This window comes from Tachyglossus aculeatus, chromosome 21 (assembly GCF_015852505.1).
Source record: "Tachyglossus aculeatus isolate mTacAcu1 chromosome 21, mTacAcu1.pri, whole genome shotgun sequence".
Classification (NCBI taxonomy): Eukaryota; Metazoa; Chordata; class Mammalia; order Monotremata; family Tachyglossidae; genus Tachyglossus; species Tachyglossus aculeatus.
The window spans coordinates 14,753,417-14,781,036 of record NC_052086.1 but is presented as its reverse complement, the minus strand read 5'-3'; the positions used below and the strand labels follow the sequence as shown (position 1 = coordinate 14,781,036).

The 27,620-nt window shown below is 51.1% G+C and overlaps 1 protein-coding gene across 3 annotated transcripts; it reads right to left on the bottom strand.

Annotated features, from left to right (window-relative positions):
- Nucleotides 1–399: 399 nt before the first annotated feature.
- BCKDK (branched chain keto acid dehydrogenase kinase) lies at nucleotides 400–26,048 on the bottom strand. 3 transcript variants are annotated; one of them, XM_038763397.1, is made up of 13 exons: nucleotides 26,031–26,048; nucleotides 9,435–9,498; nucleotides 8,473–8,721; nucleotides 6,824–6,892; nucleotides 6,624–6,734; nucleotides 4,829–4,876; nucleotides 4,491–4,610; nucleotides 4,260–4,358; nucleotides 3,764–3,837; nucleotides 3,225–3,353; nucleotides 1,746–1,835; nucleotides 1,440–1,598; nucleotides 400–1,282 (listed from the first exon to the last, which is right to left on the bottom strand). In XM_038763397.1, the coding sequence occupies exons 3-13, from the start codon at nucleotides 8,656–8,658 to the stop codon at nucleotides 1,138–1,140; spliced, it is 1,230 nt and encodes a 409-aa protein (XP_038619325.1). In that variant the 5' UTR covers nucleotides 8,659–8,721; nucleotides 9,435–9,498; nucleotides 26,031–26,048; the 3' UTR covers nucleotides 400–1,137. The 3 variants fall into 3 exon arrangements, with proteins under 3 accessions (XP_038619325.1, XP_038619326.1, XP_038619324.1); XM_038763398.1 differs by lacking the exon at nucleotides 26,031–26,048 and adding an exon at nucleotides 15,345–15,382 and having other exon boundaries at nucleotides 8,473–8,675; XM_038763396.1 differs by lacking the exon at nucleotides 26,031–26,048 and adding an exon at nucleotides 15,345–15,376.
- Nucleotides 26,049–27,620: the final 1,572 nt, after the last annotated feature.

The window sequence follows — 27,620 nt, the reverse complement described above, 5'->3', positions numbered from 1 at the left end:
CCCTACCCGGGAGGGGTGGAGGAAGATGAGGCAGGGAGGAGGGAGTATATATACATATATACAGTATATATACTGTATATATGTATATGTTTGTACATATTTATTACTCTATTTATTTATTTTACTCGTATATATCTATTCTATTTATTTTATTTTGTTAGTATGTTTGGTTTTGTTGTCTGTCTCCCCCTTTTGGACTGTGAGCCCACTTTTGGGTAGGGACTTTATATGTTGCCAACTTGTACTTCCCAAGCGCTTAGTACAGTGCTCTGCACACAGTAAGCGCTCAATAAATACGATTGATTGATTGAGGGAAGGCCAAGGCCAGCGGGAACTGGAACCCCAGTTTCCTCCCCTCCCCGCCTTCTCTAGGACACACAGACCACCGTCCCCCCGGGGGGGCTTTCGAAATGTGCACTTTAATCAACCGAGCAAGAGGTATGGGGGCGGCCCCCCCCATAGTAACAAGGGTGGAGCCGGAGCCCCAGCCCTCGAACGGAAATGCAAACCTGAAAGGCGGTGGCTGAGAGGACCCTGCTCTCCCGGCCCCCGCTTGGGAATGGACAAGCCTGAGAGATGGCGGGGGGGTGGGAAGGGGTGGGGAACGGAGCCGGTGTCACCCTTTCCAACCCCAGACTCTCCCGGGTGGGAGAGGGAGGGGGTCAGGAGAAGCAGGGGAGGGTGCCTGAGTACCCAGAGGGCAGTGCCCAGGCTGGTGTGTTTACGGGAGGTGGTGGTTGTGAAGGACAGGGGCATTGGTGGAAGTAGAAGGTTAACTAAGGTGGAGGGCCGAGGGGTTTCCACGGGTCACAAGTGGCCAGTGGACCTGTTAGCCATGGCTCTTGAGGACACCAGGGCTGGGGCAGGTGGAGAAGGAAAAGTGTCCGGCCAATCTTGGAGGGATGAGAGAGCGTTAGGTCCAGGGTCACGTGAGGACCCTGGAGAAGAGATCCGGGAAGGGGAGAAGAGGGGGTGTGTGTGTGTATTGTGGGTACGCACTGTGGAGGGGAGCGGGGTGTTCCCCCCGAGCCCCAGGGAAGATTTGGGCGGGGAAGGAGGGATCCGGAGGAGTCCAGCGAGCCCTCAAGGCCCCGGGGCCGGAGGCCGGAGGGAGAAGCTCCGCAAGGATCCGGGACCTCAGATCCGGAAACTTTCCTCCTTCCCGTCGATGTGTCGGAGCCGGAGGTAAACATCCGTCCCGATGCCCTGGAGGGACTGGATCCTCAGGGAGCCGCCCAGATACTCCGCATAGGCCCGGGACGTGGGCAGGCCGAAGCCAAAGCTGCGGGGAGGGGAAGACACGCAGAGACGGAGGAGAGAAAGAGAGAGAGAGAGAGAGGAGACAAAGGGACAGGGGAGGGGGAGGTGGCTGCGTGTGGGTCGGCCCACTGCTGCCAAGCAGACCGCGGGCGGCAGCTAGCTCTGGGGAAGAGCCTCACCCGTGCATGGGGCCCGTCTGGCCATTGCTGTTCGTGTCCATGTGGCCAAAGAGAGGGCTGATCCGGGGGTCCTGGGCACTGGCCTCCGCCGTGGTGAAGTGGTAATCCATGACTTTCTCCAGGTGGGCGTGGGGGATGCCCCCACCCCGGTCCGAGATCCTGAGCGACAGAGCCCGGGCCCGTTGGTCCCCAGCTCTCGCCGCCGGCCCCCGTTTCCCTCCGCCAGAAGCTGGGGGGAGGTGGGGGGGCGACACCCCCCTTGCCCGCCCCCGACCAACACCCCAGCTCCCGCGTCTGGGCTCACACCTTATGATCAGGTCAACGTCATTGTTCGCGATGGTGATGACGATATCGGGGACGTTGTAGGGAGTGTCTAGGTGGCTTTCCATCGTCGCCCTGGGCGGGGAGACCAGACGGGGGAGTTGGACCTCCCAATCGATCCATCGATCGTATTTATTGAGCGCCTACTGTGCGCAGAGCGCGGTACCAAGCACTTGGGAGAGGTCAGTGTAACAGAGTTGGAAGGTCCGTTCCCTGCCCGCAGTGAGCTTAGAGTTTCAAGGGGGGAGACAGACGGGCATTCGGATAAATGAATTACAGATATGGACAGAAGTGCCGGGGGGCTGAGGGAGGGGTGAAAAGGCTGCAAATCCAAGGAGGGAGTGGGAGAAGTGGAAATGAGGATCGAGTCTGGGAAGGCCTCTTGGAGGAGATGGGGAGAGTCATCGGCGGATAGGAAGGGGGAGGGTTTCCGACGCCAGAGGCGGGTCGGAGACACCTCCCGCCTCCATCCGTCCCTCAGATCCAGTGTCCCGGCTCCATCCCCAGCAGACTCTGGCATCCCAGCTCCAGGCTCTCAGCTCCACCCATCCCACTCCAGTTCCCAGCTCCGACCCCTTGGCTCCAGTCTCCCCGTTCCAGCTCACCTGGCTCCCGTTTCCCAGGTCCCAATCTAATAATAACAGTAATAATAGTCATATTTGTTAATGGCTTACTCTGTGCCAACAGCGTACTAAGCGCTGGAGTAGATACAAGATAAATCGGGTTGAACACAGTCCCCTTGCACACAGAGCTCCCCATTTTACAGGTGAGGTAACTGAGGCGCAGAGAAGTAATTATAATAATGATAATAATAATAATAATAATGATGGCATTTGTTAAGTGCTTACTATGTGCAGAGCACTGTTCTAAGCGCTGGAGGTGGATACAAGGTGATCAAGTTGTCCCACATGGGGCTCACAGTCTTAATCCCCATTTTACAGATGAGGTAACTGAGGCTCAAAGAAGTTAAGTGACTTGCCCAAGGTCACACAGCAGACATGTGGTGGAGCCGGGATTAATGATGGTATTTGTTAAGCCCTTACTATGTGTTCTAAGCACCGGGGTAGATACAAGGTAATCAGGTTGTCCCACATGGGGCTCAGTCTTAATCCCCATTTTACAGATGAGGTAACTGAGGCACAGAGAAGTTAAATGACGTGCCCGACGTCCCACGGCTGACAAGTGGCAGAGCCGGGATTAGAACCCACGACCTCTGACTCCCAAGCCCGGGCTCTTTCCACTAAGCCACGCTGCTTGTCTAAGTAGCGCTTCTAGAGTGAAATGACTTGTCCAAGGTCACCTAGCAGATGACGGAGGAGCCGGGATTAGAACCAGGGTCCTTCGGACTCTCAGGCTGGTAGTCTATCCTCTAGGCCCCCCCAAAGCCCCAATCCCCCCCGCCCCCACACCCAGGAGTTCTGGTCACTGGAGAAGTCCGGAGCACGGGGAAGGCAGGACGCTCACCTCATTGCATTCTTCAGCAGCTCGGGAAGGATGTAATCCAGCGGCATCGGGATGAACGGGAACCGCGCGGCCACGTGCCCGTTGATCCGGACCCGCGGGGCATTCCCGTACTTGTGCTCACACAGGCGCCTGCGGGGAGGAGGGTGGTTGCGGGGGAGGGAGGGGGGCAACGGCGGGAACTAAGCCGCTCTCCACTTCTGCCCCGCTCTAGGAAATCAGCTGATGAGGACCAAAGCAGCCTGGCTTGGGCTGGGGGGGCAGGGAGCAGAACTAAAGCGCTTAGTACAGTGCTAAGCGCTTAGTACAGTGCTCTGCACACAGTAAGCGCTCAATAAATACGATTGATGATGATGACTTGTGAGCAATCCCGGTCTCCCCTGGCTTCACACCCCGCCCCTCGGGCCCCAGTTGTCCCCTCCACACCCGACTCACTTCCCTTTCAGACTGGGCCGGGCCTTCCGCTTTCCCCGTCCACCCCTTCCCGGCTCCACAAACCCAGGGCCGGGGCTCGGGAACCCGGGGGCTCCTTCCCCTCTCACCTGGCAAAATCCACCCACTTCTCAATAATCTTCTTTGGGGAGAGGCGGGTGCAGATGATGCCGACGAAGTCCGGCTGCGGAGACACATCGTTATCGGATCGGGTTGCCCGAACCGGTTCCTTTCTCCCAGCCCCCGCCGCCTCGATTTAGGAAACAGGTGTCTCTGTTTCCTTCTGACCGACTCCCTCCCCGTCCCGACCGAGATTCATGTGACTCCAAGTTTTCCTGGCTCAGACACCATCTGCTTGGGCCTCCGACTCGTGTTTCCTCCCGGGAGGCTCTGTCCTCCCCTCACCCCGCCTGACCCACGTGGCTCCTCGGGGCCTCGTCCAGTCCGGTGGCGGCTCTCACAGTCACCCACTCCTCACCGGCCGCCGCCAGAATCTCAGCCTTCTGCCCTCGGCCGCCTCCAGACACTGCCCGGAATCTAAGGATCCTCCGTCCCTCGCCCGACTTTCCCTCAGAAGCCAGGTGTCCCGCCCTCAGCCCCAGGCACCTTGTCTTCATGGAGGGCCAGGTGGTGAGTTGCCAGCATTCGAATTCCGAGCCGCGAGGTCAGAGTTTTATCCAGGAAATATCGGACCAGCTTCTCATCCTGCCGGGATGAGAACCCAGGAATTCTGCGCCTTCTCCCCCTCCCCGGCCCGCCCCACGGCTTTCCCCGTCAACCTCTGCCTTCCGGTGGAGTCCCGGGCGGCCCGTCCCCTCGCTCCTCTGGACCTCTGACCTGGATGTGCTTTCGGCATTCCCGCAGCCCTTCGGCCAGCAGAGTCACCACATCCTTGTGGTCATCCAAGAGCTGGCGCACTAGCTGACAGTACTGAGCCTCAGCCGCCTGATCCTTGATCTGAGAAGAGAGGCAGGGAGGGAGGGAAGGAGGAAAAAAGGGTAGAAAGGTGGAGTGAGGCGGGGAGGGAAGGGGAGAGCAGCAGTGGTCCCCAGAGGGGTGGCTCCTGGGCCCCTCCCTCCCCCAAGAACTCAGCCCCAGGGGTCTTCCCCCCGACCCCCGGTGTCCCTTCCACATCCTAGAGACTCAGCTCCCCCTCCACCTGCAGGATTTCTCACCGGGGCAAAATCACTGAGCTTCTGGAAGGCCCGGATGTAGAGTTCATGCTGAAAGGAGAACAACAGGAGGAGGGGAGATGGGGGGGGCACCTCTAGCGTCTAGGGAACAAGCCAACCGGGATGACGCTTTGGGCCGAGATTTTGGAAGTTTCTCATCTCCTTCTAGACTGTGAGCCCACTGTTGGGTAGGGACCGTCTATGTTGCCAACTTGTGCTTCCCAAGCGCACATTAAGCACTCAATAAATACAATTGAATGAATCTCACTCCCAACTTCCACTCCAAAAAGTATAAGCACCTGGTAATCCCACCCTTATCTACATACATACTTCATTTACCATCCGTCCCCCCAACTAGGTTATAAGGTCCTAAGGGCAGGGATCCTTTCTTCTAGTTCTAGTGTACTCTCCCCAGTGCTTAAAAAAGTGCCCTGCCCATGGTAGGATCACAATGAATATTACTGATGGATTGGTTTTTCTCAAAAGTGGCCCAAAGCCCAGTTATGTCCACCTCCCCAACACTGAATCTATTTTCCCCAGGTTTCCTAGATTTTCCTCTATTTCTACAACTCTTCGACAGTTTGTCTCTCACCTCTCTCCTACGCCCTCGTTCTTTTCTCTTACTTCCTCCAGATCTAACTATTCCTTGCCTCCCCCAGCTCCTGCTCCACCTCCAAACGGTTTCCCTCTGTTTCCACAATCTCTTGTCCAAACGACATCCTCCCCACTTCAGCCATTTTCCTTCAACTCCACCGTCAGCATACGGAGATCTCTCTTCACTCTGACAACTCTGAGTCCTCCTCGAGTCTGTGACCACACCTAATTCCCATTCATTTCCCCAGTAATCCGATTCTTTTCCCTCTTCCTGTTCCTCCTCTCCTCTCTCAACTGAGCCTGGCAGCATCTCTCTCACATCCAAACTTCCAGTCCACCTTGCTCTCCGACTCCCCCGCCACCCCCAGTAATTGCGTCCTTCCCCTTCTGCTTCCTTGTCTTCCTTTGTCTCCTCCTTTTTATTTTTAGTGGTATTTTTTCACGGCACTTACTATACGCCAAGCACTGTAATAAGCGCTGGGGTTGGGCACAGTCCTGTTCCACATACAGCTCACAGTCTAAATCGGAGGATTCAATCCCCGTTTTACAGATGAGGTATCCGAGGCATAGATAAGTCAAGTGACTTGCCCGAGGTCACCCAGTGGACAGGAAGTGGGGATGGGATTAGCACCCGGGTTTTCTGATTCAATCAATTTATTGAGCGCTTGCTGTGTGCAAAGCACTGTACTTAGCACTTGGGAGAGAACAATACCACAAATATAACAAACACATTCCTTGCTCACAACGAGCTTACAGGATCTCAAGCTTATCAATTAAGAGAGAAGAGACTCCTAAACCCATGCTCTTTCGACTAGGCCACCCAGAGACGGCTTCTCCCCACTCCCCTCCAGACTAACAGCTACTCTCTCTCTGTGTCCCTAAACCACAAGACTGACAGTTTCTCTTCATTCTTCCACCCAGAGAAGGCCAGTTCTGCCCCACCTCCTCGCCTCTGTCCCTCGCACTTCCCCTACACTCCTCTCCCATCCCAGACTTCCGATCGTTTCTCTTTCCCGTTCTCTTCTCAACCAGTATGACCATTTTTTTTTTACTTTCACTTTCCGCTATCACTCTCTACCTGAGATTTTGCAGGGCTCTCTCCCTCCTCCCCCCACAGAGTGGAGGGGTTCTCCCGCTTCCCTGGCAGTCTGGGGGTCTGCACCCTACCCCCCTCGGCCTCTCCCACAACCAGACAGGGCCATACCACATGGAGAATGGTGGGGTTGCATCCGATGATGAACGGCAAACTCCGAAAACCCTTGATCCGGTGAGCAATGCGGACGGGGAGCTCGTGGTGGAGGTATCGGGCACTTTTCTGGAAGGCACGGGAGATCGGGGCGGTTAGGACGAATTACTCCGGGGAGGGTGCAGTGGACTGGATGCCCAGGTTCTGGGGCCTCTTACCAGCAGATGGCTGCCATCCTGTGATCGCCCAGAATACAGCATTGTTGTCGGGGTGAGTCGGACTGAGGCCTGGGGGAAGAAGCAGAGTGAGCTCTGATGCCCCTCTGCTACACTCAGCTGATGTGACACAAGGACAGACAAAATGTCGCCCCTGGGGTCATCTAGTCCACTCTGCTGTCTCCAAAAGTGGCTTCAGAAGGCTTGGAGGACCTGTGGGAGGAGGCCCCTGCGGGACATTCATTCATTCAATCATATTTAGAGAGCGCTTACTGTGTGCAGAGCACTGCACTAAGCGCTTGAGAAGTACAAGTCGGCAACATATAGAGACGGTCCCTACCCAACAGCGGGCTCACAGTCTAGAAGGGGGGCACAGACAACAAAACATGTGGACAGGTGTCAAGTCGTCGGAACAAATAGGACTAAAGCTAAGTGCACATCATTAACAGAATAAATAGAATAGTAAACAGGTACAAATAAAATAAATAGAGTAATAAATCGGTACAAACATATATACGGGTGCTGTGGGGAGGGGAAGGAGGTAGGGCGGGGGAGATGGGGAGGAGGAGACGAAAAGGGAGCTCGGTCTGGGAAGGCCTCTTGGAGGAGGTGAGTTCTCAGTAGGGCTTTGAAGGGAGGAAGACAGCTAGTTTGGCGGATGTGTGTCTTCCTCCTGCTGGTCAATGGTCAAGTGGAGAGCGCTCAGGTGAGGAGGCCTCCCGGGCTCGGGCCTGACTGACTGACCTCCCCCCCTCCACCACGAATTAGGGTCCTATTTGCCAGCACTTTTCTAACATATTAACTATTCTATTTCTTTTATTTTGTTAATACGTTTTGTTCTGTTGTCTGTCTCCCCCCTTCTAGGCTGTGAGCCCACTGTTGGGTAGGGACCATCTCTATATGTTGCCCAGTTGTACTTCCCAAGCGCTTAGTACAGTGCTTTGCACACAGTAAGCGCTCAATAAATACGATTGAATGAATGAATGAATGAATGTGTGGAGGGAGGGCATTCCGGGCCAGGGGAAGGACGTGGGCCGGCGGCAGGACAAGCGAGAACGAGGTACAGTGAGGAGGTTAGCGGCAGAGGAGCGGAGGGTGTGGGCTGGGCTGGAGAAGGAGAGGAGGGAGGTGAGGGAGGAGGGGGTGAGGTGATGGACAGCCTTGAAGCCGAAAGTGAGGAGTTTTTGCTTGATGCGTAGGTTGACAGGCAGCCACTGGAGATTTTTGAGAAGGAGAGTAACATCTGGACATCCAGACTAATGCTTTGGAATCCTGCTCCTGCCACCCCCAGCTTTTCTCTCTACTTCCCACTCTGGTCCACTAAATCCACAAATTTATCTAAACCTCAAACCAGCCCAGAGCCCGCGGCACACCTAGAAGCAGCCTGGCCTAGTGGGTAGAGCCCGGGCCTGGGAATCAGAAGGGCCTGGGTTCTAATCCTGGCTTCGTTACTTGTCTGCCGTGTGACCCTGGACCAGTCTGAGGCACTTTTCTGTTGCCTCAGCTTTCCGTTGCCTCAGCTACCTCATCTGTAAAACGCGGATAAAGACTGGGAGCCCCACGCGGGACCTGGAGATCTTGTATCTATCCCAGTGCTCGGGGCGTATAGTAAGCGCTTAACAAATACCATTAAAAAAAAAAGAACAAAAAACCTTCTCGGCTGCAACGTCAATGGCCGACTGGTTGTAGAAGGAGGTTACGGTCTTGGATCGTTCCCGGGCCAACTCCGCATGGTGCACGTCGGTAGCTGAGGTAGAGTGGAAGCGAAGAGTGGGCGAGGGGAGACGCCGGAGCAGGGGCCGCCAGGGGCCACTCGCCAACATTGTTGCCAGCAGCATCCTCCGGCCGGGGCCACCTGGGAACACATCGGAGGCCCGAGCCACTGAGTCTGGGAAGGAGAGCTGGGAAGCGGGACACAGAGAGAAAGAGAAAGAAAAGAGAGAGAGACCCCCGGGGTCCTGAGGCCAGTTAATAACGGTGTTTGTTAAGCCCTTACTATGTGCCAAAGACTGTTCTAAGCCCTGGGGAGGTTACAAGGAGATCAGGTTGTCCCACTGGGGGCTCACAGTCTTCACCCCCCTTTTACAGATGAGATAACTGAGGCATACAGAAGTGAAGCGACTTGCCCAAAGCCACACAGCTGACAAAAGCCCTACTGAGAGCACACCTCCTCCAAGAGGCCTAACCACACTGAGCCCCCCTTTTCCTCTCCTCCTCCCCATCCCCCCTGCCCTACCTCCTTCCCCTCCCCACAGCACCTGGATATGTTTGTACAGACTTACTGCTCTATTTATTTTACTTGTCCATATTTACTATTCTATTTATTTTATTTATGATGTGTATATAGCTATAATTATATTTATTCTGATGGTATTGACTCCTGTCTACTTGTTTTGTTTCTTGTCTCCCCCTCTAGACTGTTAGCCCGTTGTTGGGTAGAGACCGTCTCTATATGTTGCCAACTTGTACTTCCCAAGCGCTCTGCGCACAGTAAGTGCTCAATAAATACGATTGAATGAATGAATGATAAGCGGCGGAGCCGGGATTAGAACCCACGCCCTCTGATTCCCAAGCCCGCGCTCTTGCCACTGAGCCGCGCTGCCAGTTCTCTTACCTCAAAGGAAGGAATGAGTGGGGGAAACAGGCGCTTGTCCCAGAAACGGGATACTCGTGCCCATCTGTGGAGAGAAAGGAAGAGCCCAGGTGGGAGAAGGTGAGCCCGGAGGGAGCAGGGTGGCCTTAGAACAGTGCTTTCATTCAATCATACTTATTGAGCGTTTACTCTGTGCAGAGCACTGGACTAAGCGCTTGGGAAGTACAAGTTGGCCACATATAGAGACGGTCCCTACCCGACAGCGGGCTCACAGTCTAGAAGACTGCACATAGGCTGCTTGGCACCTAGTAAGCGCTTAATAAATGCCATCATTATAGTCTGCTCTCTTGGCCCCTGGGCCTCCTCCTCCTTTCATTCATTCAATCGTATTTATTTATTTATTTTTTGATGGCATTTATTAAGTGCTTACTATGTGCAAAGCACTGTTCTAAGCGCTGGGGGGATACAAGGTGATCAGGTTGTCCCACGTGGGGTTCACACTCTTAATCCCCATTTTACATTTATTGAGTGCTTACTGTGTGCAGAGCACTGGACTAAGCGCTTGGGAAGTCCAAGTTGGCAACATAGAGAGACGGTCCCTACCCAACAGTGGGCTCACAGTCTAGAAGACTGCACACAGGCTGCTTTGCACATAGTAAGCGCTTAATAAATGCCATCATTACAGTCTGCTCTCTTGGCCCCTGGGCCTCCTCCTCCTTTCATTCATTCAGTCGTATTTATTGAGCGCTTACTGTGTGCAGAGCACTGTACTAAGCGCTCAGGAAGTACAAGTTGGCAACATATAGAGACGGTCCCTAACCAACAGCGGGCTCACAGTCTAGAATACTGTACACAGGCTGATTTGCACATAGTAAGCGCTTAATAAAAAAAATGCCATCATTATAGCCTGCTCTCTTGGCCCCTGGGCCTCCTCCTCCTTTCATTCATTCATTCAATCGTACTTACTGAGCTCTTACTGTGTGCAGAGCACTGGACTAAGCGCTTGGGAAGTACAAGTTGGCAACATAGAGAGACGGTCCTTACCCAACAGCGGGCTCACAGTCTAGAAGACCGCACACAGGCTGCTTTGCACAGAGTAAGCGCTTAGTAAATGCCATCATTATAGCCTGCTCTCTTGGCCCCTGGGCCTCCTCCTCCTTTCATTCATTCAGTCGTATTTATTGAGCGCTTACTGTGTGCAGAGCACTGTACTAAGCGCTTGGGAAGTACAAGTTGGCAACATATAGAGACGGTCCCTACCCAATAGCGGGCTCACAGTCTAGAAGACTGCACAGAGGCTGATTTGCACAGAGTAAGCGCTTAATAAATGCCATCATTATAGCCTGCTCTCTTGGCCCCTGGGCCTCCTCCTCCTTTCATTCATTCAGTCACATTTATTGAGCGCTTACTGTGTGCACAGCACTATACTAAGCGCTTGGGAAGTCCAAGTTGGCAACATATAGAGACGGTCCCTACCCAACAGCGGGCTCACAGTCTAGAAGACTGCACACAGGCTGCTTTGCACAGAGTAAGCGCTTAATAAATGCCATCATTATAGCCTGCTCTCTTGGCCCCTGGGCCTCCTCCTCCTTTCATTCATTCATTCAGTCATATTGATTGAGCACTTACTGTGTGCAGAGCACTGTACTAAGCACTTGGGAAATACAAGTTGGCAACATATAGAGACGGTCCCTACCCAACAGCGGGCTCACAGTCTAGAAGACTGCACACAGGCTGCTTTGCACATAGTAAGCGCTTAATAAATGCCATCATTATAGCCTGCTCTCTTGGCCCCTGGGCCTCCTCCTCCTTTCATTCATTCAGTCGTATTTATTGAGCGCTTACTGTGTGCAGAGCACTGTACTAAGCGGTTGGGAAGTACAAGTTGGCAACATATAGAGGATGAAGAGCATCATCCTCTTTGCTCAGGTAGGCCCAGGAATGGGGGGCGAGGCCCAGAGAGGTGCTGGAGGCCTGGGGGTCGGTGGGCCTGGTCTGACCTCCCGCAAGGGGCAGTTCCCTTCTCCTTCCCCATCTCCTCCTCCTCTTCTTCCACGCTTAGAGAAGCAGCGTGGCTCAGTGGAAAGAGCCCGGTCTTTGGAGTCAGAGGTCATGGGTTCAAATCCCGGCTCCACCAATTGGCAGCTGTGTGACTTTGGGCAAGTCACTTCACTTCTCTGGGCCTCAGTTCCCTCATCTGGAAAATGGGGATTAAGACTGTGAGCCCCACGTGGGACAACCTGATCACCTTGTAACCTCTCCAGCGCTTAGAAAGGTGCTTTGCACATAGTAAGTGCTTAATAAATGCTATCATTAATAAATGCTAACATTCTTCTTCCTGCTGCTACTAGCCCAAGGCTGCCCGCCCTTCCTCCTTCCCTTCCTCCCTGCAGGCTGTTGGGCCTGCCTGGGCCCTCTTCCCAGGCGGGGTGGGGCCCTCCCACCCACCACTGGAAGCCCCTGGAGGGCAGGGCGGTGATGCATCAGCGGGGAGGACAGTCACCACCACACAACACAACACAATCTGAGGAGAAATTACCCTCCACTGATCTTGGGGTGTGGGTGTGGTGGGGGGGGCATCATTCATTCATTCATTCAATCTTATTTATTGAGCGCTTACTGTGTGCAGAGCACTGTACTAAGTGCTTGGGAAGTACAAGTTGGCAACATATAGAGACGGTCCCTACCCAACAGTGGGCATCAGCGGGGAGGACCGTCACCACCACACAACAGGACATGCTCTGTGGAGAAATTACCCTCCATTGATCTTAGGCTGTGGGTTTTGGCGGGGGGGGTGGGGTGGGGGGGTTATCATTCATTCATTCATTCAATCTTATTTATTGAGTGCTTACTGTGTGCAGAGCACTGTACTAAGCGCTTGGGAAGTACAAGTTGACAACATATAGAGACGGTCCCTACCCAACAGTGGGCATCAGCGGGGAGGGCAGTCACCACCACACAACACGACGTGCTCTGAGGAGAAATTACCCTCCATTGATCTTGGGGTGGGGGTGTGGGTGATCATTCATTCATTCATTCATTCAATCCTATTTATTGAGCGCTTACTGTGTGCAGAGCACTATACTAAGCGCTTGGGAAGTACAAGCTGGCAACATATAGAGACGGTCCCTACCTAACAGTGGGCATCAGCGGGGAGGACGGTCACCACCACAGAACACGACACGCTCTGAGGAGAAATTACCCTCCATTGATCTTGGGGTGGGGGTGTGTTGGGGGGCATCAGCGGGGAGGACAGTCATCACCACACAACATGACACGCTCTGAGGAGAAATTACCCTCCATTGATCTTGGGGTGGGGGTGTGGGGCATCATTCATTCATTCATTCAATCCTATTTATTGAGCACTTACTGTGTGCAGAGCACTGTACTAAGCGCTTGGGAAGTACAAGTTGGCAACATATAGAGATGGCCCCTACCCAACAGTGGGCATCAGTGGGGAGGGCAGTCACCACCACACAACACAACGCGCTCTGAGGAGAAATTACCCTCCATTGATCTTGGGGTGGGGGTGTGGGGAGTAGGGAGGACAGTCACCACCACACAACACGACAAGCTCTGAGGAGAAATTATCCTCCATTGATCTCTGGGTTGGGGGCGGGGGGGGGGGGGGGGAATCATTCATTCATTCATTCATATTTATTGAGCGCTTACTGTGTGCACAGCACTGTACTAAGTGCTTGGGAAGTACAAGTTGGCAACATATAGAGACGGTCCCTACCCAACAGTGGGCATCAGCGGGGAGGGCAGTCACCACCACACAACACAACACAATCTGAGGAGAAATTACCCTCCATTGATCTTGGGGTGGGGGTGGGGGGGTGGGGCATCATTCATTCATTCATTCAATCATATTTATTGAGCGCTTACTGTGTGCAGAGCACTGTACTAAGCGCTTGGGAAGTACAAGTTGGCAACATATAGAGACGGTCCCTACCCAACAGTGGGCATCAGCGGGGAGGACAGTCACCACCACACACCACGACTCGCTCTGAGGAGAAATTACCCTCCATTGATCTTGGGGTGGGAGTGTGGGGAAGCGGGAGGACAGTCACCACCACACAACATGACAAGCTCTGAGGAGAAATTATCCTCCACTGATCTCCGGGTTGGTGGGGGGGGAATCATTCATTCATTCATTCATTTATATTTATTGAGCGCTTACTGTGTGCACAGCACTGTACTAAGCGCTTGGGAAGTACAGGTTGGCAACATATAGAGACGGTCCCTACCCAACAGTGGACATCAGCGGGGAGGACAGTCACCACCACATAACACGACACGCTCTGAGGAGAAATTACCCTCCATTGATCTTGGGGTGTGGGGCATCATTCATTCAATCATATTTATTGAGCGCTTACTGTGTGCAGAGCACTATACTAAGCGCTTGGGAAGTACAAGCTGGCAACATATAGAGACGGTCCCTACCCAACAGTGGGCATCAGCGGGGAGGGCAGTCACCACCACACAACACGCTCTGAGGAGAAATTACCCTCCATTGATCTTGGGGTGTGGGTGTGGGGAATCATTCATTCAATCATATTTATTAAGCGCTTACTGTGTGCAGAGCACTGTACTAAGCGCTTAGGAAGTACAAGCTGGCAACATATAGAGACGGTCCCTACCCAACAGTGGGCATCAGCGGGGAGGACAGTCACCACCACACAACACGACGCGCTCTGAGGAGAAATTACCCTCCATTGATCTTGGGGTGTGGGTGTGGGGCATCATTCATTCATTCAATCCTATTTATTGAGCGCTTACTGTGTGCACAGCACTGTACTAAGCGCTTGGGAAGTACAAGCTGGCAACATATAGAGACGGTCCCTACCCAACAGTGGGCATCAGCGGGGAGGACAGTCACCACCACACAACACGACACGCTCTGAGGAGAAATTACCCTTCATTGATCTTGGGGTGTGGGTGTGGGGCATCATTCATTCATTCAATCCTATTTATTGAGCGCTTACTGTGTGCACAGCACTGTACTAAGCGCTTGGGAAGTACAAGCTGGCAACATATAAAGACGGTCCCTACCCAACAGTGGGCATCAGCGGGGAGGACAGTCACCACCACACAACACGACACGCTCTGAGGAGAAATTACCCTTCATTGATCTTGGGGTGTGGGTGTGGGGCATCATTCATTCAATCCTATTTATTGAGCGCTTACTGTGTGCAGAGCACTGTACTAAGCATTTCGGAAGTACAAGTTGGCAACGTATAGAGAGGGTCCCTACCCAACAGTGGGCATCAGCAGGGAGGACAGTCACCACCACACAACACGACGCGCTCAGAGGAGAAATTACCCTCCATTGATCTTGGGGTGGGGCATCATTCATTCATTCATTAATCATATTTATTGAGCGCTTACTGTGTGCAGAGCACTGTACTAAGCGCTTGGGAAGTACAAGCTGGCAACATATAGAGACGGTCCCTACCCAACAGTGGGCATCAGCGGGGAGGACAGTCACCACCACACAACACGACGCGCTCTGAGGAGAAATTACCCTCCATTGATCTTGGGGTGTGGGTGTGGGGAGGGGGGAGGACAGTCATCCCCACACAGCACGACACGCTCTGAGGAGAAATTATCCTCCATTGATCTTGGGGTGGGGGGGCATCAGCGGGGAGGACAGTCACCCCCACACAACACGACACGCTCTGAGGAGAAATTACCCTCCATTGATTCTTGGGGTGTGGGGGGGGCAGGACGAGTGGTACCGTCCACCTCTTCTCCCCCCCCCCCCCCCCGCGCTCCCCCAGCCCATGGTAGGATCCGGCTAACCTCCCAGAGCCCTCCCTCTCGCGCCCCCAGGCGCCCGCGCAGTGGTAGAGCTCCTCCTAAGCCGGCAACGTAGCCCCCCGGAATGGTAGGTTCCGCGCGGGGGGGGATCCCGGCCGCACCACTTACCGCCGGGGTCTCTGGAGGTTGGGGGGGGGGGGGGGGAACGCGAGAATGGTGCGGCCGAAGAGGCGGACGGGGCCGAAGCAAGCCGCCTGCGCCCTGGGCTCCCCCCTCCCCCCGCCCCGCGGCCGTGCGTCGTGACGTCATTAACGGGGCCGCGGGGGGCGCGCGCGCGTGCGCGCGAGGGAGACGAGGCCGGGGCTTTCGGGAATTGTAGTCTTGAGGGGCTGAGGCGGCTGGGCGCCTGCGCAATAATAATAATAATAATGGCATTAATTAAGCGCTTACTACGTGCCAAGCACTGTTCTAAGCGCTGGGGGAGGTTACAAGGTGATCAGGTTGTCCCCTGGGGGGCTCCCAGTCTTCATCCCCCTTTTCCAGATGAGGTCACTGAGGCTCAGAGAAGTGAAGTGACTTGCCCAAAGTCACCCAGCTGACAAGTGGCGGAGCCGGGATTTGAACCCACGACCTCTGACTCCAAAGCCCGGGCTCTTTCCACTGAGCCACGGGTGACTTTGGGCAAGTCACTTCACTTCTCTGGGCCTCAGTTCCCTCATCTGGAAAATGGGGATGAAGACTGTGAGCCCCACGTGGGACAACCTGATCACCTTGTATCTCCCTCAGCGCTTAGAACAGTGATTGGCACATAGTAAGTGCTTAACAAATACCATCATCAAGCGCATTTATAATAATTCTAATAATGATGGCATTTATTAAGTACTTACTATGTGCCAAGCACTGTTCTAAGCGCTGGGGAGGTTACAAGGTGATCAGGTTGTCCCACGGGGGGCTCACAGTCTTCATCCCCATTTTCCAGATGAGGGAACTGAGGCCCAGAGAAGTGAAGTGACTTGCCCAAAGTCACACAGCTGACAATTGGCGGAGCTGGGATTTGAACCCATGACCTCTGACTCCACTGAGCCACACTGCTTCTCATTTATCAAGCACTTACTATGTGCCAAGCACTGTTCCAAGCGCTGGGGAGGTTACAAGGTGATCAGATTGTCCCACGGGGGGCTCACAGTCTTCATCCCCCTTTTCCAGATGAGGTAACTGAGGCCCACAGCAGTGAAGTGACTGGCCCAAAGTCACACAGCTGACAAGTGGCGGAGCGGGGATTTGAACCCATGACCTCTGACTCCAAAGCCTGTGCTCTTAGAAGCAAGGTGGGTCAGTGGAAAGAGCCCGGGCTTTGAAGTCAGAGGCCAGGGGTTCAAATCCCGGCTCCACCAGTTGTCAGCTGTGTGACTTTGGGCAAGTCACTTCATTCATTCAATCGTATTTATTGAGCGCTTACTGTGTGCAGAGCACTGTACTAAGCACTTGGGAAGTACAAGTTGGCAACATATAGAGACGGTCCCTACCCAACAGCGGGCTCACAGTCTAGAAGACTTCACTTCTCTGTGCCTCAGTTCCCTCAAAATGGGGATTAAGACTGTGAGCCCCCCGTGGGACAACCTGATCACCTTGTATCCCCCCCAGCGCTTAGAACAGTGTTTTGCACATACTAAGTGCTTAATAAATGCCATTATTATTATTATTATTATTTCCATGCTGCAACCAGGAAGATTCCCCCCCACCACGTTCAGCCCTGACCCTCATGTGCCTCTGTCCAGTCTCTTTTCTTTTTGTGGTATTTAAATGGAATGAATGAATAATGGTCTTTGTTAATAAAATAGTAGTAATGGCATTGATTAAGCGCTTATTATGTGTCAAGTGCTATTCTAAGCACTGGGGGAGATGCAAGGTAATAATAATAATGGCATTTGTTAAGTGCTTACTACGTGCAAAGCACTGTTCTAAGCACTGGAGAGGGTATAATAATAATGATGGCATTTGTTAAGCACTTACTATCAGCAAAGCACTGTTCTAAGCGCTGAGGAAGGTACAAGGTGATCAGGTTGTACCACCTGAGAGCTCACCTCCTCTGGGAGGCCTTCCCAGATTGAGCCCCCTTATTCCTCTCCTCCTCCCCATCCCCACCGCTCTACCTCCTTTCCCTCCCCACAGCACCTGTATATAGGTTTGTAAAGATTTATTACTCTATTTATTTTACTTGTACACATTTACCGTTCTATTAATTTTCTTAATGATGTATATATAGCTATAATTCTATTTATTTTGATGGTATTGACACCTATCCACATGTTTTGTTTTGTTGTCTGTCTCCCCCTTCTAGACTGTGAGCCCGCTGTTGGGTAGGGACCGTCTCTATACGTTGCCAACTTGTACTTCCCAAGCACTTAGTCCAGTGCTCTGCACACAGTAAGCGCTCAATAAATACGATTGAATGAATGAATGAACAGTAAGCGCTCAATAAATATGAATGGATGAATGAATGAATGAATGAATGAATGAATGCTGGACTCACAGTTTAACAAATACCATTATTACTTCATTGTAAACAATTCATGTATCATTTGCAGTTTTGTCCAAAACAGAATTCCTCCTCTTCCCACCCAAACCCTGTCCTGCATCTGACTTTTCCTCACTGTAGACAGCACCACCAACCTCCCTGTCTCACAAGCCATAACTTGGGCATTATCCTTAAATCATTTCTCTCATTCAGTCCACATTAGCGAAGCAGCGTGGCTCAGTGGAAAGAGCCCGGGCTTTGGAGTCAGAGGTCATGGGTTCAAATCCCCGCCCCGCCACTTGTCAGCTGTGTGACTTTGGGCAAGTCACTTCACTGGGCCTCAGTTCCCTCATCTGTAAAGTGGGGATGAAGATTGTGAGCCCCCCGTGGGCCAACCTGATCACCTTGTAACCTCCCCAGTGCTTAGAACAGTGCTTTGCATACAGTAAGCACTTAATAAATGCTATCATCATTATTATTACTATATTTAGTGTCATCAAATCCCGTTGTTTCCACCTTTACATCGCTAAAATCCACCCTTTCCTCTCTATCCAAATTGCTACGATGCAGATTCAAGCCTTTATTCTCTCCCGCCTTGACTATCGCATCAGCCTCCTTGCTGATCTTCCTGCTTTCAGTCCCTCCCCATTCTTCACTCTGTTGCCCAGATCATTTTCTACAGAAATGTTCAGGACATATTTCCCCACTCCTCAAGAACCTCCAGTGGTTGCTTATCCACCTCCTCCTCCTCCTCATCAATCGTATTTATTGAGCGCTTCCTATGTGCAGAGCACTGTACTAAGCGCTTGGGAAGTACAAATTGGCAACATATAGAGACAGTCCCTACCCAACAGCGGGCTCACAGTCTAAAAGGGGGAGACAGAGAACAAAACCAAACATACTAACAAAATAAAATAAATAGAATAGCTATGTACAAGTAAAATAAATAAATAGAGTAATAAATATGTACAAACATATATACATATATACAGGTGCTGTGGGGAAGGGAAGGAGGTAAGATGGGGGGGATGGAGATCAAACCGTCCTATCTTACCTCTCTGATTTCCTGCCATAATAATAGTAATGATGGCATTTGTTAAGTGCTTACTATGTGCAAAGCACTCTTCTAAGCGCTGGGGAGAATACAAGGTGATCAGATTGTCCCACGTGGGGCTCACAGTCTTCATCCCCATTTTACAGATGAGGTCACTGAGGCACAGAGAAGTGAAGTGACTTGCCCAAAATCACGCAGCTGAGTTGGGATTAGAACCCACGACCACTGACTCCCAAGCTCGGGCTCTTTCCATTGAGCCACGCTGCTTCTTTTCTATACAAAAGTGCCACCCAGCACGCTCCCTTTCCTCCTCTAACATCAAAAATGTACCTCGACCTCCTCTATTTTGCCCCGACCCCTTCCCACATCCTGCCTCTAGCCTGGCACCCCCTCCTCTATTCATTCATTCATTCATTCAATCGTATTTATTGAGCGCTTCCTGTGTGCAGAGCACTGTACTAAGCGCTTGGGAAGTCCAAGTTGGCGAAATATAGAGACGGTCCCTACCCAACAGCGGGCTCACAGTCTAGAAGGGGGAGACGGACAACAAGACAGAACATATTAATAAAATAAAATAGATAGAATAAATAGGTAAAAATAAAATAGAGTAATAAATACGTACAAACATATATCCAGGTGCTGTGGGGAGGGGAAGATAGGCAACTGAGTCACAGAGAAGTGAAGCGATTTAGACTGGGAGCCCGCTGTTGGGTAGGGGCCGTGTCTATAGGTTGCCAACTTGGACTTCCCAAGCGCTTAGCACAGTGCTGTGCACACAGTAAGCGCTATTATATCCAACAAACCATCACTCTCCCCACCTTCAAAGCCTTACTAAAATCCCATCTCCTCCATGAGGCCTTCCTCGACTAAGCCCTCATTTCCACTATTCCCCCTCCCTTCTGCATCATCCTTGCACTTGGATTTGTACCCTTTATTCACCCCCCACCCTCTACAGCACGTATTTTTTTAATAGCATTTATTAAGTGCTTACTATGTGCAAAACACTGTTCTAAGCGCTGGGGAGGTTACAAGGTAATCAGGTTGTCCCACGTGGGGCTCACAGTCTTCACCCCCATTTTACAGATGAGGGAACTGAGGCCCAGAGAAGTTAACTGACTTGCCCAAAGTCACACAGCTGACAAGTGGCAGAGCTGGGATTTGAACCCGTGACCTCTGACTCCCAAGCCCGGGCTCTTTCCACTGAGCCACGCTGCTTCTCTATGTCATTCATTCATTCAATCATATTTATTGAGCGCTTACTGTGTGCAGAGCACTGTCCTAAGCGCTTGGGAGAGTACAATACAACAATAAACAGTGACATTCCCCACCCACAACGAGCTCACAGTCCAGAGTGGGGGAGACAGACATCAGTACAAGTAACATAAAATTACTTATGTCCCTATCTGAAATTTCTTTTAGACTGTGAGCCCACTGTTGGGTAGGGACTGTCTCTATATATTGCCAACTTGTACTTCCCAAGCGCTTAGTACAGTGCTCTGCACACAGTAAGCGCTCAATAAATACGATTGATTGATTATTTTCATGCCTGCCTCCCCTTCTAGACTGTAAGCTCCTTGTGGGCAGGGTACATGTCTACCGACTCTGCTATATTGAATTCACTCATTCATTCACACAATCGAATTTATTGAGCGCTTACTGTGTGCAGAGCACTGTACTAAGCGCTTGGAAAGTACAATTCGGCAACAGAGACAACCCCTACCCAACAACGGGCTCACAGTCTAGAAGGGGGGAGGCAGACAACAAAACAAAACAAGTACACAGTCATAAATAGCACAATATAAATAAATGAAATTATAGCTATATGCACATCAATAATAAAATAAATAGGATAATAAATAGGTACATATATACATAAGTGCTGCGGGGTGGGGAGGAGGATAGAGCAGAGGGAGGGAGTTGGGGCGATGGGGAGGGGAGGAAGAGCAGAGGAAAAGGGGGGCTTAGTCTGGGAGGATGGTAATTCATTCAATCGTATTTATTGAGCGCTTACTGTGTGCACAGCACTGTCCTAAGCGCTTGATGATGGTATTTGTTAAGCACTTACTATGTGCCAAGCACTGTTCTAAGCGCTGGGGGAGATACAAGGTCATCAGGTTGTCCCACGTGGGGCTCACAGTCTTCATCCCCATTTTATAATAATAATAACAATGACATTTATTAAGCGCTTACTATGTGCAGAGCACTGTTCTAAGCGCTGGGGAATTTACAAGGTGATCAGGTTGTCCCACGTGGGGCTCACAATCTTCATCCCCATTTTACAGATGAGGAAACTGAGGCCCAGAGAAGTTAAGTGACTTGCCCAAAGTCACACAGTTGACAAGTGGTGGAGCCGGGATTTGAACCCATGACCTCTGACTCCAAAGCCCGTTCTTTTTCCACTGAGCCACGCTGAGGCCCAGAGAAGTGAGGTGACTTGCCCAAAGTCACCCAGCTGATAAGTGTCGGAACAGGGATTAGAACCCATGACCTCTGACTCCCAAGGCCGGGCTCTTTCCACTGAGCCACGCTGCTTCTCAGTCTCTCTCAAGCGCTTAGTACAGTGCTCTGCACACAGTAAGTGTTCAGTCAATGAGATTAAATAAATGAATGATGCGCATACAGTAAGCGCCCAATAAATAGCACTGAGTGTCTCTGCTGCCACCGTGTGGTATTGGTGAGAATTGGAATGGGGATTTCCACGATGTTTCAGTCCCTTTCATTCATTCATTCAATCGTATTGATTGAGCGCTTACTGTGTGCAGAGCACTGTCCTAAGCGCTTGATGATGGTATTTGTTAAGCACTTACTATGTGCCAAGCACTGTTCTAAGCGCTGGGGGAGATACAAGGTGATCAGGTTGTCCCACGTGGGGCTCACAGTCTTCATCTTCATCTTTTAGACTGTGAGCCCACTGTTGGGTAGGGACTGTCTCTATGTGTTGCCAATTTGTACTTTCCAAGCGCTTAGTACAGTGCTCTGCACATAGTAAGCGCTCAATAAATACGATTGATTGATTGATCGATTCATCCCCATTTTACAGATGAGGGAACTGAGGCCCAGAGAAGTGAAGTGACTCGCCCAAAGTCACCCGTGGCTCCGTGGAAAAAGCACGGGCTTTGGAGTCAGAGGTCATGGGTTCAAATCCCGGCTCCGCCACTTGTCAGCTGTGTGACTTTGGGCAAGTCACTTCACTTCTCTGGGCCTCAGTTCCCTCATCTGGAAAATGGGGATGAAGACTGTGAGCCCCACGGGGGACAACCTGATCACCTTGTAACCTCCCCAGCGCTTAGAACAGTGCTTTGCACATAGTAAGCGCTTAATAAATGTCATTATTATGATGATGATGATGATTATTATTATTCTCTGGGCCTCAGTTCCCTCATCTGGAAAATGGGGATGAAGACTGTGAGCCCCACGTGGGACAACCCGATCACCTTGTAACCTCCCCAGTGCTTAGAACGGTGCTTTGCACATAGTAAGCACTTAATAAATGCCATTATCATTATTATTATTATTATTCTCTGGGCCTCAGTTCCCTCATCTGGAAAATGGGGATGAAGACTGTGAGCCCCACGTGGGAGATCCTGATCACTTTGTAACCTCCCCAGCGTTTAGAACAGTGCTTTGCACACAGTAAGCGCTTAATAAATGCTATCATTATTATTATTATTATTATAAGTGGCAGAGCAGGTATTAGAACCCATGACCTCTGACTCCCAAGCCCGGGCTCTCTCCACTAAGCCATGCTGCTTCTCAGTACTCTCTCAGGCGCTTAGTACAGTGCTCTGCACACAGTAAGTGTTCAATCAATGCGATTAAATAAGTGAATGATGCGCATATAGTAAGCGCTCAATAAATAGCACTGAGTGTCTCTGCTGCCACCGTGTGGTACTGGTGAGAATTGGGATGGGGATTTCCACGATTTTCCAGTTCCTTTCATTCACTCATTCATTCAATCGTATTTATTGAGCGCTTACTGTGTGCAGGGCACTGTCCTAAGCGCTTGATGATGATATTTTAGACTGTGAGCCCACTGTTGGGTAGGGACTGTCTCTATATGTTGCCAATTTGTACTTCCCAAGCGCTTAGTACAGCGCTCTGCACACATTAAGCGCTCAATAAATACGATTGATGATGATATTTGTTAAGCACTTACTATATACCAAGCACTGTTCTAAGCGCTGGGGGAGATACAAGGTGATCAGGTTGTCCCACGTGGGGCTCACAGTCTTCATCCCCATTTTCCAGATGAGGGAACTGAGGCCCAGGGAAGTGACTTGCCCAAATCAATCAGTCAATCAATCGTATTTATTGAGCGCTTACTGTGTGCAGAGCACTGTACTAAGCGCCCAAAGTCACCCAGCTGATAAGTGGCAGAGCAGGGATTAGAACCCAGGCCTCTGACTCCCAAGGCCGGGCTCTTTCCACTAAGCCATGCTGCTTCTCAGTACTCTCTCAAGCGCTTAGTACAGTGCTCTGCACACAGTAAGTGTTCAGTCAATGCGATTAAATAAATGAATGATGCGCACACAGTAAGCGCTCAATAAATAGCACTGAGTGTCTCTGCTGCCACCGTGTGGCACTGGTGAGAATTGGAATGGAGATTTCCACGATTTTTCAGTCCCTTTCATTCATTCATTCAATCGTATTTATTGAGCGCTTACTGTGTGCAGAGCACTGTCCTAAGCGCTTGATGATGGTATTTGTTAAGCACTTACTATGTGCCAAGCACTGTTCTAACCGCTGGGGGAGATACAAGGTGATCAGGTTGTCCCACGTGGGGCTCACAGTCTTCATCCCCATTTTCCAGAGGAGGTCACTGAGGCCCAGAGAAGTGAAGTGACTCGCCCAAAGTCACCCGTGGCTCCGTGGAAAAAGCACGGGCTTTGGAGTCAGAGGTCATGGGTTCAAATCCCGGCTCCGCCACTTGTCAGCTGTGTGACTTTGGGCAAGTCACTTCACTTCTCTGGGCCTCAGTTCCCTCATCTGGAAAATGGGGATGAAGACTGTGAGCCCCACGTGGGAGAACCTGATCACCTTGTAACCTCCCCAGTGCTTAGAACAGTGCTTTGCACATAGTAAGCACTTAATAAATGCCATTATTATTATTATTATTATTATTATCATTATTCTCTGGGCCTCAGTTCCCTCATCTGGAAAATGGGGATGAAGACTGTGAGCCCCACGTGGGAGAACCTGATCACCTTGTAACCTCCCCAGCGTTTAGAACAGTGCTTTGCACACAGTAAGCGCTTAATAAATGCTATCATTATTATTATTATTATAAGTGGCGGAGCGGGGATTAGAACCCATGACCTCTGACTCCCAAGCCCGGGCTCTCTCCACTAAGCCATGCTGCTTCTCAGTACTCTCTCAAGCGCTTAGTACAGTGCTCTGCACACAGTAAGTGTTCAAACAATGCGATTAAATAAGTGAATGATGCGCATATAGTAAGCGCTCAATAAATAGCACTGAGTGTCTCTGCTGCCACCGTGTGGTACTGGTGAGAATTAGGATGGGGATTTCCACGATTTTCCAGTCCCTTTCATTCACTCATTCATTCAATCGTATTTATTGAGCGCTTACTGTGTGCAGAGCACTGTCCTAAGCGCTTGATGATGATATTTTAGACTGTGAGCCCACTGTTGGGTAGGGACTGTCTCTATATGCTGCCAATTTGTACTTCCCAAGCGCTTAGTACAGTGCTCTGCACACAGTAAGCGCTCAATAAATACGATTGATGATGATATTTGTTAAGCACTTACTATATACCAAGCACTGTTCTAAGCGCTGGGGGAGATACAAGGTGATCAGGTTGTCCCACGTGGGGCTCACAGTCTTCATCCCCATTTTCCAGATGAGGGAACTGAGGCCCAGAGAAGTGAAGTGACTTGCCCAAATCAATCGTATTTATTGAGCGCTTACTGTGTGCAGAGCCCTGTACTAAGCGCCCAAAGTCACCCAGCTGATAAGTGGCAGAGCAGGGATTAGAACCCATGACCTCTGACTCCCAAGCCCGGGCTCTTTCCACTAAGCCATGCTGCTTCTCAGTACTCTCTCAAGCGCTTAGTACAGTGCTCTGCACACAGTAAGTGTTCAGTCAATGCGATTAAATAAATGAATGATGCGCATACAGTAAGCACTCAATAAATAGCACTGAGTGTCTTTGCTGCTTCTGTGTGGTATTGGTGAGAATTGGAATGGGGATTTCCATGATTTTTCAGTCCCTTTCATTCATTCACTCACTCAATCGTATTGATTGAGCGCTGACTGTGTGCAGAGCACTGTACTAAGCGCCTGGAAAGTACAATTCGGCAACAGATAGAGACAATCCCTGCCCACAGCAGTCTCACTGTCTAGAAGGGGGAGACAGACAATAAAACAAGTAGATGGGCATCATCAGCATCAAAATAGATCAATAGAATTATAGATTTCCCTGTCTCTCATTCATTCAATCGTATTTATTGAGCGCTTACTGTGTGTAGAGCACTGTAGTAAGCGCTTGGAAAGTACAGTTGGGCAACAGAAAGAGACAATCCTTACCCAAAAACGGGCTCACAGTCTAGAAGGGGGAGACGTGTGTCCGTTTATTTTTATACTGTACTCTCCCAAGTCTGAGTACAGAGCTCTGCACGCAGTAAGCACTCCATAAATACAATCGAATGAATGAATGGATTGTGTCTACCAACTCCGTCATATTGAACCCCTCCCAAGCGCTTAGTACAGTGTTCTGCAAACGGTAAGCCCTCAATAAACACGAATAATTGATTAATTGGAAGGCAGAAGCCATCTATTTTACTTCTGTTGTATGTTCCAAATGCCTCCTATTCCCCTCTGGGCTTCCTTGAGAAGCAGCACTGGCTCAGTGGATAAAGCACGGGCCTGGGAATCAGAGGGTCACGGGTTCAAATCCCAGCTCCGCCACTTGTCAGCTGTGTGACTTTGGGCAAGTCACTTCACTTCTCTGGGCCTCAGTTCCCTCATCTGGAAAATGGGGATCCATTCATTCATTCAATCGTATTTATTGAGCGCTTACTGTGTGCAGAGCACTGTACTAAGCGCTTGGGAAGTCCAAGTTGGCAACATATAGAGACGGTCCCTACCCAACAGTGGGCTCACAGTCTAGAAGGGGGAGATGAAGGGGGATGAAGACTGTGAGCCCCCCGCGGAACAACCTCATCACCTTGTAACCTCCCCAGCGCTTAGAACAGCGCTTTGCACATAGTAAGCGCTTAATAAATGCTATCATTATTATTATTCTAATCCCAGCTCTGCCACTTACCTTCTACGTGACCTTGGGTGAGTCACTTAGCTTCTCTGGGCCTCAGTTCCCTCATCTGTATGTTTGGTTTTGTTCTCCGTCTCCCCCTCTTTCAATCATTTATAAAAGTTCATGCTTTTTTCCCCGATGGATCTAAATGAATTCATTCATTCATTCAATCGTATTTATTGAGCACCTACTGTGTGCAGAGCACTTGGGAAGTCCAAGTTGGCAACATATAGAGACGGTCCCTTCCCAACAGCGGGCTCACGGTCTAGAAGGGGGAGACAGACAACAAACCAAAACATATGAACAAAATAAAATAAATAGAATAGTAAATATGTACAAGTCAAATAAATGGAGTAATAAATCTGTACAAACGTAGATGCGGGTGCTGTGGGGAGGGGAAGGAGGTAGGGTGGGGGGGGGATGGAGAGGGGGAGAGGAAGGAGGGGGCTCAGTCTGGGAAGGCCTCCTGGAGGAGGAGAGCTCTCAGAAGGGCTTTGAAGGGAAGAAGAGAGCTAGCTTGGCGGATGGGCAGAGGGAGGGCATTCCGGGCCAGGGGGAGGACGTGGGCTGGGGGTCGACGGCGGGACAGGCGAGAACGAGGTACGGGGAGGAGATTAGCGGCAGAGGAGCGGAGGGTGCGGGCTGGGCTGGAGAAGGACACAAGGGAGGTGAGGGAGGAGAGGGCAAGGGGATGGATGGACAGCCTGGAAGCCGAGAGTGAGGAGTTTCTGCCTAATGCGTAGGTTGACTGGTAGCCACTGGAGATTTTTGAGGAGGGGAGTAACATGCCCAGAGCGTTTCTGCACAAAGATGATCCGGGCAGCGGCATGAAGTATAGACTGAAGCGGGGAGAGACAGGAGGATGGGAGATCAGAGAGGAGGCTGATGCAGTAATCCAGTCGGGTTAGGTTAAGAGATTGAACCAGCAAGGTAGTGGTTTGGATGGAGAGGAAAGGGCAGATCTTGGCAATGTTGCGGAGGTGAGACCGGCAGGTTTCGGTGACGGATCGGATGTGAGGGGTGAACGAGAGAGCGGAGTCGAGGATGACACCGAGGTTGCGGGCTCGTGAGACGGGGAGGATGGTAGTGCCGTCTACAGTGACGGGAAAGTCAGGGAGAGGGCAGGGTTTGGGAGGGAAGACAAGGAGTTCAGTCTTGGACATATTGAGTTTTAGATGGCGGGCAGACATCCAGATGGAGATGTCTTGAAGGCAGGAGACCCGAGCCTGGAGGGAGGGAGAAAGAACAGGGGCAGAGATGAAGACTTGGTGTCATCAGCGTAGAGATGATAGTTGAAGCCGTGGGAGCGAATGAGTTCACCAGGGGAGTGAGTGTAGATAGAGAACAACAGTTACATCCACTGGTTTTAGAAAGAAGCAAGGGCCCCAATCCTTTTGAACTTACCTGAATACCGCAAACGTACACACACATACTCACTCACTGCCCCACCGAATTAGAAATGGATGAGAGCTCGGAAACATCTGCTTCTAGGGAAGACTCTGGGATTTTAATCGGCGGTCACGGCTTGCATCCAGCGCTTAGAACAGGGCCCAGTGCTTAGAACAGTGCTTGGCACATAGCAAGGGCTTAACAACCACCACC

What these genes read in the sequence shown, in the direction of transcription:
- BCKDK (XM_038763397.1), bottom strand. Translation starts at nt 8,658, where the DNA reads ATGCTGCTGGCAACAATGTTGGCGAGTGGCCCCTGGCGGCCCCTGCTC. An exon ending in ACCCCACCATTCTCCATGTG is followed by an intron (nt 4,877 to 6,623) that starts GTATGGCCCTGT and finishes TTCTCCTTTCAG; the next exon opens with CATGAACTCTACATCCGGGC. An exon ending in GACGTTGACCTGATCATAAG is followed by an intron (nt 1,599 to 1,745) that starts GTGTGAGCCCAG and finishes TCTGTCGCTCAG; the next exon opens with GATCTCGGACCGGGGTGGGG.